The following is a 13,097-nucleotide window of genomic DNA, read 5'->3' as shown; positions in this document are numbered from 1 at the left end:
TTCTCAGTGTGCTCTCTCTTCGTCATGGTTACACTAATGCAGGATAAATGATCCAGTGCTAAATGGACTTCTTCAGTAACTGCTATTTAGCTTTGCTTGGCTGATAGAAAAATGTACCTGAAGACCACTCGTGATTCGGATTTCAAAGGATGCATTAATCTTAAAACAAAGTGTGCAGAAGAAGACATGACAAGAAGATAATACATACAATCTTTTGGACATTGGACTTTCTTTGGTAATACCACAATCAATTCTATTGTATTACATAACCTGTCGCAGACACAGGTTGCCATTTGTAATTTTTTTTATTGTCTACCATGCATCAAGAATGCAGGTCTTAACCTAATATGCGCCTGTCAGAGGGCGTGTGAGTAGTCTGAACACACTGACATGATACACATATATTTAGATTTACTGTGACTTACACTTCCTTAGGTAATCACTATCCAATGTTCATCATGAATAAACGTCCATAAAACCGCTTAGAAATGATACAAAAGAACACGTCTTATAACTTCAGAACATCAATCATCAAGTTTTTAAGTTTTCTTCAGTGTGTTGTTGTACATTAATTGTCACATACATTTGGAGATATACTGCAAACAAGAAATGCTCATAGCTTATTTGGCGTACTTGTAATTGTGCTAATTTGCCAAAGTGTAAACACATATTATATTAGCAAGTGTTTTTTCTTTTATGCAGTAAGTGGGCGGATCCAGTCACTAGATTTAATTGGTTACAATCCTCGTCTTTGAATTAGTCTGATATCACTACCGACACAGACGCCATGTGGTGGTATAAAGGTGGTTTGCAATCCGCCATTAAACATTACCCCACTTCATCTCAGAGGTAAATATTATACTTTGATAGTCTCTGATAGTTCTGCTATATGAATGGATATGAATCCAAACATGCCAGTTTGAATTCTGTACCAATAATGCAACCATGCCAAATTTCATGAGCAGTTGTGGCATGATAATAGCAATATACTGTAGCTGTTCTGTAAAGAACATGATTAGCATTTTGGAATTGTGTACCCATTTTGCACACAGCAGGATTGTTATGTTGGTGGCAAGCAGCTAACACTTTGTTTAGCTACTTTATACTTCAGGTAGCTGGGAAAGCATATTTATGTTAACAGGATACATATATCAAAGAAAGGAAAGGAATTGGTCTTAAAATTTGATGAGGACGACTTTGTGTGCAATGAAGACCTCCCATTCCACCAAACAAGCACAGACGGACACATAATCATGCACAAGCTCAATCCAAGAGGCATCTTATCATTGGATTTATAGTTCAGCTGCACGCACTACGGACTAATAAGAAAAACAAAAACAATAAAGTCAGTCATTGAATACCAGCAAACACAGGATAGGAAATGAGTAAGATATTTGATCCTACAGTTGTGAGTTTGGAGCAATTAGAGCTGGCAAATTACCTACTTCTAATAAAACTCAAATTTGGAAAGAGTCAAAGAGAGAGTAAGGAGAAAGCGAGGGAGAGAGAGAGAGAGGGAGAGGGAGAGAGAGAGACATTAGAGCTGGGCTTATACCGCTGTTGCAGTAATGATAGTGTTTGCCTGTGGCCAAACACAGAGAGAGAGCTGTGTGTTAGCAGCAAAGAGAGGATAATAGCACAGAGAATTATTACACAGATCCTTGCAGTCTGTGTTTGAGTCAATTCTTTAGCCTTATTACACACTGCAGGGGGTGGGAGGGAGGGGGAGCAGGGGGAAGAAGGGCTAGACATTTAAACAAGTAATACTGCATTACACGCATTAAAGGGTGACAGTAATTACTTATACCACTCAAACTGAGGCATTAAGACAGCAAAACACAAGCTGTGCACCCACTTTCTTCCTTTTCCTCGCTCATTGTTTCCTTCTTACCCACCTATCTCCTTTCCCTCCCTTCTTTCTTTTTCCTGCTAAAGCTGTCTTTTCCCCTACCCTTCTCTCTCTCCTCTCACCTCGTCTCACTCTTCCCTCCCTTCTTTCTTTTTCCTGCTAAAGCTGTCTTTTCCCCTACCCTTCTCTCTCTCCTCTCACCTCGTCTCACTCTTCCCTCTCTTCCTTATCAGGGCGATGGCGGCTTCCTTGGTAATGAGGATCAGTGTTGTTTTAAACATGAAATGGTGAGGGGGCCCGTCGGGGCAGAATCAATAACAGCCATTACCTCTCTTCTCTAATGATGCAGCCGCCCCCTCCCTTTCCTCTCTGCGCACACCACCCCTTGTCTCAGCCCATTTCTACCCGCTATCCGATATTGGATGGGAGGAGGTTATGAATTATCGAATCCCAAGGGCAATGTGCCTCGCCGCCAATTACCCGGTGAAAAATGACCCTTTCTCGGACCTAAATGTGTGCATGTGTGCAGGTGTTTGTGTGTTTATGGAGAGGGTGGAGAGGTTGACAAGGACCGGCTGGTGTCACATGCTCGTGGACAGCTACGCCTCCTCTGTCTGTCTTTCTGTTTTTCTTTCCTACACATGCATGCACACACCTACTTAAATAAGGCTGTATACTGTGACTGATGAGGATCATTGTTGTCTTTGTTTACTTTGTGTTTTGGAGGCTGTGTAGACGCAACACATTATCCATCAGCTTAAGAGGACTACAGCATTTCTGTTGGAAAGCAGTTTTCACTGGTGGCAAAAGAGCATCGTTTTTGATAGCCATTGGATATTAGCCATCTGTCAATGATCAACTACTCTATGATACTGTTACCAGCCTGTTAATCATGTCTGCCCATTTTGCTACCCTTTTGCGTTTTTGTTCTCTCACTCAAAAGAGAAATAGTTCATATCTTCAAAATAAATTAATCTTAAAAACTGCCAATGAGAAATGGCTGCCAGTTTGTCAAATTGCCCTAAAGGAATATAATGTATTTGAAAAGGAAAGTGAGCAAAATGTGAAATGCACATAATGCCATGTCTCCTGCAAATTATGTTCACACACACAATTGTGCAGTAGCGATTTGCATTCAGTGTTCCACTGATTTAGCTCTGTGTAGTAGTGAGGATGCGGATGTAGTTGTTTCCTAACTTTAACCTTACCTTAACCATTATTCAGTTACCATGATCAGATATTGTTGAATCAAGGGATGTAAGGGGTTTGCAGTAACATCAGTGTTCAGTGTTAACTTGTCAGTCTACACACAAAAAACCCAAAATGAAGAATATGCATATACACTAAGATAAAGGCTGTTATACCGTAATGTGGCTTGTGTTTTCTCTCAGTGACCGAGACAGCAGCACAATAAATGAGATGATGACCTGTGGTTAAGGAGGGTCTGTCGCTGTTGCCCTTCCTGTCCCAGTCTCACTGATGTGTTATCATGGGAGGTCTCACCTCCCTTGCAAGGTGAAATGGTGGCATGGGGTACAGTTATGACTGCTAAATGCTTCACCCTCATCTCTATCTGGACATTCATGCACGGTGAGCTGTTTTCCCCCCTTGAGACACTGCAGGTTGTGGTATACTATGTAGGCCAATTAGCTTTGTTTGGCACGTCTTTCACTTGGTGTCCGTTGTGCAGTGGGGCCATTGGTGATCACCGAAGTGAATAACCTTCTAACCGTCTACCTATACCTGTTGCTGACTTAACTGTCTGGTTAGAGTTTTGCGGATGTTTATACAGCTTGTTCTGGGTAGTGTTGGCAATTATCCTCAATAAGAGTTGCTCATAGGACCAGGATAACAGTGCATGATCAATGCTCTGTGTATTTAGACAATAAAACCCTGTCAGCCACTGGACTTCCATCGTCAGATGTCAGTCTTCAGTCTCTCCGGGATTCAGAATCGTCTCAGTCCTTTGCTTCGTCCACTTTCCTTCCTCGTCTGTGTATCGACGTGTTGAGTTGTCAAGTTGAGATGCCTGTTATCGCATCTCTGTTTAACAGAGTTATATTGCTTTTCTTTTTCCCAGTGTCTCTGCCACACGCACCCACACACACACACACGCACACACACACACACACGCACACAATGAAATTATCGGCAGTCTCAAGTGTATCTTTTCTGTCCATTTAACTGTTTCAATGTGGGGAAGTACTTGGTGCTGATATACAGCACTTTAGACTGTGATTGAATTACACTGATGGGAACATCAATTATTGAGCATGGTACCAGAATTTTTTTTGACCAAGCACCTCAGATCACATTACAGTCTGCAGTGCTCTGATGGGCTGCAAAAATAACAGTCCGGGCCGGAGGCATATTGCATTCAAAGACAGCAACAGGGATTTTATTTATCTTGATGATAATTATAGCTTAGCCACGGGACTCATTCTGTTTTCATCTGTGAATAATATAATACCTCATAGTATTTAATGATTATTCCATGTTTAAAAACAGTTTGTTCTGTAATTTTCCTAGCTCTGCCTGCGGTCTCTTACTCTACAATAAATGGAGAGTACAGTAAATTCCAAATATATTTAATCACAAGTACTTCTTCAAAATCTCTACATCCCAAAATGCAAAATTGTGACCCAATTATTCTGTAAGGTCTTGCCCTTTTTACTTGTACCTGCATGGTTGTAGCAATAAGTTCAGTTAAGTATTTTGTTGTTTCCCAGCGGTAATTTGCAGGCTGTAATATAAAACTTTATATATTTTTTACTTGATGCTATACCACTTATTTGATCACATTTGGCAGTACAGCTACATTTCATTGGCTGGTTATCTTTAAATGCATCTCACCTAATGCATCTCCAGTTTCCTCAGTGTCTGGAGATAGATTATACCTTAGTACTCTGTAACGCCCAGGTGTTTCAAAAAAAGATAATGTAATGGAAGATTGTAGGATCATGTAGGAATGTCATTTTAAGCTATTTGTTTTTTGTTTAACCAATAGGATCATCCCACGCATGTTTCTTCAATCTAAATTCCTTCATTTCATTCATACATCGTGGGATTAACAGTTTTTTACTTTCGCTATTATAAAGGTACCCTGCTGAATTTTTTGCCCTCTTTTTTTATGAGCGGATCCCTGTTGTGTAACGCAGATCCCTCACACACACATTTCACATTATTCCACTGATCAACAGGTGTCAGTAAGATGCTCGGCATTGTGCCAAGGAAGGCAGTTAAGAAGACTGCTAGCTAGTAAACTTGTAAACCCTGCAGAGTTTAAACACTTAAAAATCAGCTTTGCAAATGTGTTGTGAGAAAGGAAATTCATTCAAAGTGTTTATCAAAGTGCAAGGATACACGTAATGTTTCAGTGATTCAGTGACACTGAATGTTAACATCTTTTTTGTTTCCACGTAAACTCCACAGGGCACCTTTTAATCTGAAAAATGTGTCCATAACTAGAAAGATAGAAAATCAGAAATAATGGATTTTTACAATTATTTCTTAAAAAGTAACCTAAAAATAACAATGATAATGGAATAAATCACTACAATTTAAAACAAATTCTGAAAGAATATAGTGTATTTGATCCGTGACTTTCTAAAAGAACTTGCTACCAGCTGAAGTGACACACAAAACAACAGAGTACTTTAACCATTAGGTGACATCTAACTTTTAACACATGTAGGGAGGATGTCCTTGTCACAGTGACCATGCAGCTCCATTGAGCAACTCAAAGATGAGAAGTGCATCTGTGTGAGAGTGCAGCAGAATCATAACGGTGAATTCTGGCTGGTGTAGTATTTTGTTGTTGCGTTCACTTCTTTGTTTGCTCACTGCATCCACTGCAATTATTGCTTCTCTCAGAAGCCTTCTGCAGTTCTTTTGCAAAAACATGGTTTTGTGTAGTGGGATGATTGTGTGTGTGTGTGTGTGTGTATGTGTGTTTGTGTGGCTGCCACCCAAGGTTGTTGCTACATGTTGTCTTTTGAGATTCATTGCCTTAAGCAGTGATGACACGCTCTCAGCAAGACATGCCAAGACTGTTGGCTACAGCCCAATATGAGGGGTAAAAAGTAAAAGGGAGGGAAGGAAAGAGACGGATACTTGAGCCAGATCCCATGATTTTGTTTACTCTAAATAAAAGATTAATTTGGATTGAGTGAGCTAAGTAATTACTGAGTGTCTTGATTCTGTTTAGGACTGTCGGATAAAAACCCTGAATGTCTACTGCTCATTGTTGCCTAGATTGAAGTGTACAAATGTTACCGCTCTGTTAGGCACAAAGCACCTTGCGTAAGAGTCTGTTCTTCTAAAAACTTTGTTCTCAGGGATCATGATGATCATGATAGTTCAAATACTCTAATTGTGTTTGGTTATCATGACAAGAATGAGGAACAAATCATTTATTTTGGTAATGCTAACATCAACAACAGGTCTCCCACTTCACAGGATTGGTGCACTGATGCAATGGACCTTATTTGGAGAAATTGAATTCTAGTAAACCGGTTTCAAATTGTCATGTGGGATTAATTAACATTGCCTCTGTCAGCTGAATGAAGGTGTTCAGAGTACACGGCTGCAGAATAGACAGATGCACATTTGACTAGGAGGGTTGAGTCATGCATGATACTGTGTGTGTGTGTGTGTGTGTGTGTGTGTGTGTGTGTGCTTGTAGTCACTTACTAATTAAGTTCCACTATCACTAGTTACGATGATGTATCGCTAACTACTGTTAGATTGAAATAGTTATGTACTCTCTCCCGCTTTGCTAAACTGTCAGAGGTGAAATCTCTGCGGGATATTAAAGTTTCATTATGTGCTGAGATTATGCAGAAAAATGGATTACAACCACATGATATTCATATGAACTTTCCAACATGGCCTTTATCCTGAAACTGCAGAATCCACCCCTTCAGTACTTCAAGCAGACTTGAGCAAACAGATTTTCATCTGCAGTAGGTCCTCAAGGTCAAAACGTAGATTCATTTCTTTGTCCTGCAGAATTATTTGACGAAGGAGAACTAATAGTTACGTAATAAATCATTTGAAAACATCGAAACTGGACAGTGAAATATCTGTTTTCAGGGTCTCATTTTATACATATACAAGCTACAAGCCTGCTGACTCCACTGACCTGCTGCATTGTAAGAATACTGGCACTGTAATTGAATATTCCTTTCATTCAGTGACAGATTTCTTGCTCCACTCTTATACTCGCTTGATATATAAAGTGTCTATTTCTTTCACTCCAGCTGCACACAGAGACACTGCTTTGTGATAAACCAACAGTGGGGAGGCTAGGAATGGAAGGGCCCTTTACACAGGACGCTTTCAGAACCTATCTCTCTCACACGCACACACACATACACACACGCAAACAGTACATGTATACGCTCACGTGCAAGGGTGGCAATGCGATGAAACACGCCCCCCTGTGGCCACGTTGAGAAGTAAAAACCCACTGGCTCAATGAGTGGAGAAGAGGGGAGGGGGGTCAGCCGATGTGGGCGTAGGCGCCTGTTTGTGTGTGTGTGTGTGAGAAAGAAAGTGTGTATTGTGGGGGGGGGGTCAGTCTATTTTTACTCTCATAAATAATTGGTCCACGGGGAGGGGTGAGTGTTAAGGGCTCCTCCATTGGGCAGAAAAACTTTCGGAGCGCCTGTCACTTCTAATTGGCACCGACTATTGGTGGCACCGCAGCTGACGAACTTCACCAAAAACGTCGATAACAGAGGAACACACAAAAGCCACGGCTGCCCCCTCGGCTCTTAAACGCATCCTGTGGCACCCAACAGGTTCGAAAACCTTTTGCAGCGTGAATGGGAGACCGGGAAGGGACAACATAAGAGAGAGGGGAGCGATGTTGTTCTTTTGACAACCTGTTCAGTGTGGAGCTGTGAGGCTTTATCGCATCTATGTGGAAGCCTCTGTCCTCCCTCCCCTCTCTCCACCCCTCTCTCTCCCTTCTCAGACAAGGGGCGGTCGTTCTCAGTCTGCGCACATATTCCACTTGGCCAGCATCACTTGGACTCCACAGACACAGCGCTGATTGAAAGAGCGGAGGGGAGCTCCTTTTCAGAGCGCACGACTGTGTTAGAAGGGCTTCACTAGACTGTCACCGGTCAGAGGCAGAGAGCGGGAGAGACAGACAGAAAGAAAAGCCATTTCAACCACGCCTTTAAAAGTAAATAACCCTCAGAAAAAGGAGACAGGGTTATAGGATTTTTGCCAAACTAGCCTTGCTTGAGTTTTTAAAAGGGAAAGTGTTTTTTTGGGAAGAGGGACTCTCTTGGGGAAACCGATCAGCGGTAAGATTCCTCTGCCCGCTTCTCTCCGTGCGTAAAATAAAAGTTTAGCACATCAAGGAGATAATTTAAGAGGTCTGGGAGCTCAGAAAACTCTCCATTACACTTCCCGGGAATTGTAAAGCTCCCACCGGACGCCCGCTGGAGGAGGATTTAAATAACTTTTGGTGGAAAGATACGAAGGCGGGTCGGTCTAACGGAGAGCCGAGGAATCCTCTTCGCTTAGACGGGAGGAGTGCGCGCGGCGCGGGTAGCAGATTGACCCAAAGGACGGCACCTCTGAGACAAGGTAGAGACGCGGCAGGGATTACAAGCCTGCGCGGAGACTACATGATTTATTTTTGTCAGGCTTACATGTTTTATTTATTGACTTTGCATCATGTCTGTGTGCATTTTTAAGAATACAATGTGCACATATTTGTGAACATCTTAAATTAGGCAGTTGGCTATTTGATTTAACTCTGTTCTACATCAGTATCAAAGCTTTGCTCTGACAACACTTTGTATGCCTCACCGGTGATATTCAAATTCTTGGTCTTCATACTCGCCTTTCTAAAATTTGCATAATTTATTTTTACGCAGGCAGTATAGCGATCTACTCGACTACATGTCAGTGTACGCAAGTCTCATTCAGCGCATCCTGACATTAAAGCGGGGTATTAACTCACATGCATCTTATAATAAAACTTTCCGTCACTGCGCGCGGTAATGCAACCTGTCAATGCAGCGGCTCAGTCATTAGACAGTTGTGAGGGACAGCCGTCGGAGGGAATCCTCGTGTTCGGCCAGAGTCTCACAAGGGGGTCCGCTAGCCCCCGACTCCACCTGCGGTTCATCCTTGTTTTCTTAAGGTTTTCTAACAGGTTCTATATTGTTCTGAGAAACACTATTTGTTTAAAGACGGAGCTACAAATACGAGGATAAACAAAAAAAAAAGTGTTGTTTTTTTGCTATAGAAGTGGACCCATCACCCTCTTCCTGCTGCAGACACCTTGTTGGAATTGTTCTAGCCTATTGATCTGAAGCAAAGACGGTGTGTATGTGTGGGTGTTGGGGGGGTCTAACGTTCATGACCTCACTTGTTGTAGCTAATCCTCCATGAATAGACCGATCCCTATAGTCTCCTGTCATGACAACACCTACCACCCCACCCAGGCTTCAGTGAGGAGGATGTTTAGTTACGCCTAACAATCCTGTCAATCTCCAGTTCTCTCACACACTCAGCCCTGCTTGTAAATGTTGTATAATCCATGATTTGTGATTGTATTACCCGTCCTTTAAGTCGAACAAAACGATGTAGGCTGTGCTGCCGGGAGCCAAATTGCTCTGTGATATTATTTTCACGGCTTAAGGGGTTGAAGGAGACGTAGTTGAACATGAAAAAGCAATTTAAAGTACCTGTTCTTCCTTTTTGATAACAATCACTCAGCTGTCGCCTCTTGTTTGTCACAGCTGCATCTGCAGGCTGTTCCCCTTCAGCCTCTGTTTTCACCTCTTAATTCACTATGCTTTATTGGCATGAGTGTAACAAAGACATGTAGGCCTATTGCCAAAGCGTCAAGTCTCTCTCTCTCTGTGTCCCCCTCTTTCTTAGGTTATGACGGAACTGAGCTGAACATGGAGCTTTTCTGGATTTTGTTATTTTCTAGTGTCTATCCTCTTGCCTGGGGCCAAGGAGTTTACGGTAAGAACTTGATATTTACAAATGTATTCCTATTACTCCATCAATGCATACGTTATTAGTGCAGGCTGACTGAGCTCCATTGCAGCAGCGATGCTAATTTGTCCAATTATTAGCCCATAACCTTAAATAAGGGCCGCTCCGTGCCCCATATTGTCCGCGCTTCAGTACAATGCGCTAATAGGAGGCAGTGTAATAACTGGCGTTTAAAGTACTGCGAGAATGGCTTCAGGGAGATCGACAGCAAATTAATTTGAAAGGGAGACATTGCTTCTTAGAAGTCGCAGGACAGGAGGCGGCTGGGAAAACATCCAGCAATGTAGTGGTGGGGAAACCCACCTACTGTAAATCCAATCTAATTCCATCTTTAGGCTAATATTAATTTTTATGGCAAAAATCCACATTAGCCTCACAGATTTGTGCTTTATCACACAAAGTACCATCAAACTTTAAATTATCAAGGTTTATGGTTATTACTGAATAGTTATAATTGGCTATTATTTAACTTCCCACCATATTTTCCCATTTGTACTGCACCCACAGACATACAGACAACAGGAGGATGAAACGTGGCTCACTTTGTCAGGTTAAACAGGACAGTCACGCTGTGCTTTTGAGGACAAAGCGGAGATTTGTTCCCTCTTAAGACTCCCCCCCTCTCGCTGTACTACAGAGGCTCAGTTTCTTCAGCTACAGGCCAGATATGCATCCTCCTGTCCCTTCGGGCAAGGCAAACACAAACTGATCTGTCAGCTTTAATACTGATTTTGATGTTTGAAGGCATGTGGCAGCCATTGAAAGCAAGGTCTGTTTAGTAGCATGGAGTGCTGTTGTCATAAGCAGTCCCGCAGCCTGCTGTCACACTGAGAAATGCTGACACACTGTCATTTGCTGTAGCATGTAGACCCATATTATTTTTTTTTACCACCAGTTGGAGCATTATGCCAATGCCTTAATACACAATACTGAAGATATTTTCAAAATAGGTATTTTTTTCTATTTGTCAAATAATAAAACATGGCTTTACAATGACAGAGAATGTAACTGAGTTTTAGTGGCATCACATATACTTCATATCACTTCTTTTACCTGCTCCTGTACCCGCTTTGATAAAGCCAGCTTTACCATAAATATTTTTTGCTGCTTTCAAAAATATTTCCAGCATACATATATTAGTAAAAGTAAAAAATAAATAAATATGGTTTCCATAGTTATTTTCAGTGCTAGCAATCATTTTGTAGGAGTATGTCTTCATTTTTTCAATCAGTTGTCTCCTCGTGGGGTGACTTTTGTGATCTAGTTACGCCGCCCTACAGAAGGCTCACATCTCCAGTTTGCCCTGGTGCATTCTTGTCCTCATTTATTTTTGTTCACAATAACTGTATGAAACAGTTTGGGCTTCTCCACAGGGTAAACTGATTGTCATGAAGAATTTGTGCATCCGTGCCTCATGGGCTCTGTCACAAATAAGCAGTGGGTCGAAGCAGAAAGGTATGCAGTCAGTGCCAATGGTAGCGGCTGCAATGATATTTTGTTTTTCCCAGTGTAGAGGGTTATCCGTCTTATGTACAACAGCAACCTTTCAGTCTCTGCTGAGGGACATAAAAAAAGTCCCAAAGCTTTGTGGGAATTGCGCTGGCCAGCATTATGCGGGCCCAGATTCCCAGGTGGCTTGTGCGGTGGCGTTGCTCAGCTGCACGCACCTGCGCAACAACTGTTTCACGTATAGGTAAAACATCATCATTAAAAAGAGTCATTCAGAAAGAACAAATATCTTCACAATTTGCACAGTTGCAGCGAAGGACACGAGTAGGGATGCTCGGGAAGAGAGCCAACAAGTTTGGCTCGCTGTGTATATGCAGATATGCATAAAATGGTTTCCCTCGCTCTGGAATTGTTTAGCACTTGCTCCAGCAGACAGATGCGACTCGTTGTCCGTCGGGAGCCGAACGGTGTAAGCGTGCCTGATTGATGTCAGCGCTTTGGAAGGCTGTGAGCTTCATTTACTGTAGCCTTCTCTGGGGTGTGTTTGGATGTGTGCGTTTCTGTCAGCTCACGCCTGAGAGTCTGTTGCGTGCAGGTGTCCGTGCTCGTGAGTGCGAATGTGAGTTTGCGTGCCAAATGAAAGTGTGTGAGCCCACAAACCTGTCTGTGTGTGTGTGTGTGTGTGTGTGTGTGTGTGTGTGTGTGTGTGTGTGCGCGCGAGTGGGACGTGTTTGTGCAGCAGACACACTTTTCTTCCCACTGCAACAGTTTGCTGGCTCAGCAGGGACTTGTGGATCAGTCACCGTTTCTCTTGCAGCAGTGTAGTATTGATTGTACTTCTGTGGATTTTGATAGGCTGTCAGAAAGCCTGTAACACCTGTCCCTCAAATAGGAATTGGACAGACAAGTGCACCAAGGAAACACGATGCTTTATTACAGGAAAAGCTGCAGAGCATAGGTTTCTTTCACATTAAGCACATTTATTAAGATCATTTTATAGTATGCACTTTTTACTGGTGTCCTCTCCTCTCTCCTACAGTTTTTATTCGGGATAAGCTTTTTACATGCATCTCCGCACTCCGATGACAAACATCCCTGCATACATATACATCAGGTTTAATTTAATCTGCATATACTGTAATGCCGGGCATTACAAGCATGATGTGGCATCCGCATGCGGCGACTCTCAATACTCAAGGATTAGGGGAGGTTCAGAAAATGTCAAGACCGTCTCGCAGGATGTGTCTCATCATCTAAAGGACTCAACAGTTACGCCATCAATTCAGACAAAGTGTACCAGAAAAGTGTTTCTCCATCTTTGTGGCGCTACATCACACTCAGCGAGGCAACAGAGTTCACAGGGACACCAAATTATTGATTGCTCGACAAAGTCACACGGAACCATTAGCTTGTGCTGTAGATGGAATCCAAGCTGCATTAGCCTGCAATATGATGCTTCATTATGTGCTTGTTAACAGGACATTTAATGAACTTAAATCATTGATTATGCTTACCAATTTTTTTGATTTGAGCAAGACCCTTGCAGCAAGCAGGAGAGTTGAGGCCTTGCCACTAGCCATAGAACAAAGCACTACAAGAGAAGCAGAAAGTGAAAAAGTTGAATATGCCGACATTGCGCACAAATTTAACATCACTTTGAAGATGTTGCCCAAGGAAGAATGAAGGGCTTGGAACATATTGCTAGTTATTTTATTTGCTGTCTCTATGTGTGTGTGTGTGTGTGTGTGTGTGTGTGTGTGTGTGTGTG

The 13,097-nt window shown here is 42.3% G+C and overlaps 1 protein-coding gene across 4 annotated transcripts in view; it reads left to right on the top strand.

The window, feature by feature from the left end:
* Positions 1-7,751: 7,751 nt before the first annotated feature.
* mdga1 (MAM domain containing glycosylphosphatidylinositol anchor 1) overlaps positions 7,752-13,097 on the top strand; it is a 163,339-nt gene continuing 157,993 nt past the window's right edge. For 2 of the 4 annotated variants that reach the window (XM_031846333.1, XM_031846332.1), the window contains exons 1-2: positions 7,752-8,452; positions 9,758-9,847. In XM_031846333.1, the coding sequence (XP_031702193.1) occupies positions 9,781-9,847 (67 nt within the window). In that variant the 5' untranslated portion in view covers positions 7,752-8,452; positions 9,758-9,780. The remainder of the gene's footprint in view (positions 8,453-9,757; positions 9,848-13,097) is intronic. The other 2 variants (XM_031846334.1, XM_031846335.1) reach the window with 2 other exon arrangements.

Source organism: Anarrhichthys ocellatus, unplaced genomic scaffold (genome assembly GCF_004355925.1).
Source record: "Anarrhichthys ocellatus isolate YVR2014 unplaced genomic scaffold, GSC_Weel_1.0 scaffold6, whole genome shotgun sequence".
Classification (NCBI taxonomy): Eukaryota; Metazoa; Chordata; class Actinopteri; order Perciformes; family Anarhichadidae; genus Anarrhichthys; species Anarrhichthys ocellatus.
The sequence above is the reverse complement of the archived record's forward strand: the minus strand, read 5'-3'. Positions and strand labels throughout refer to the sequence as shown.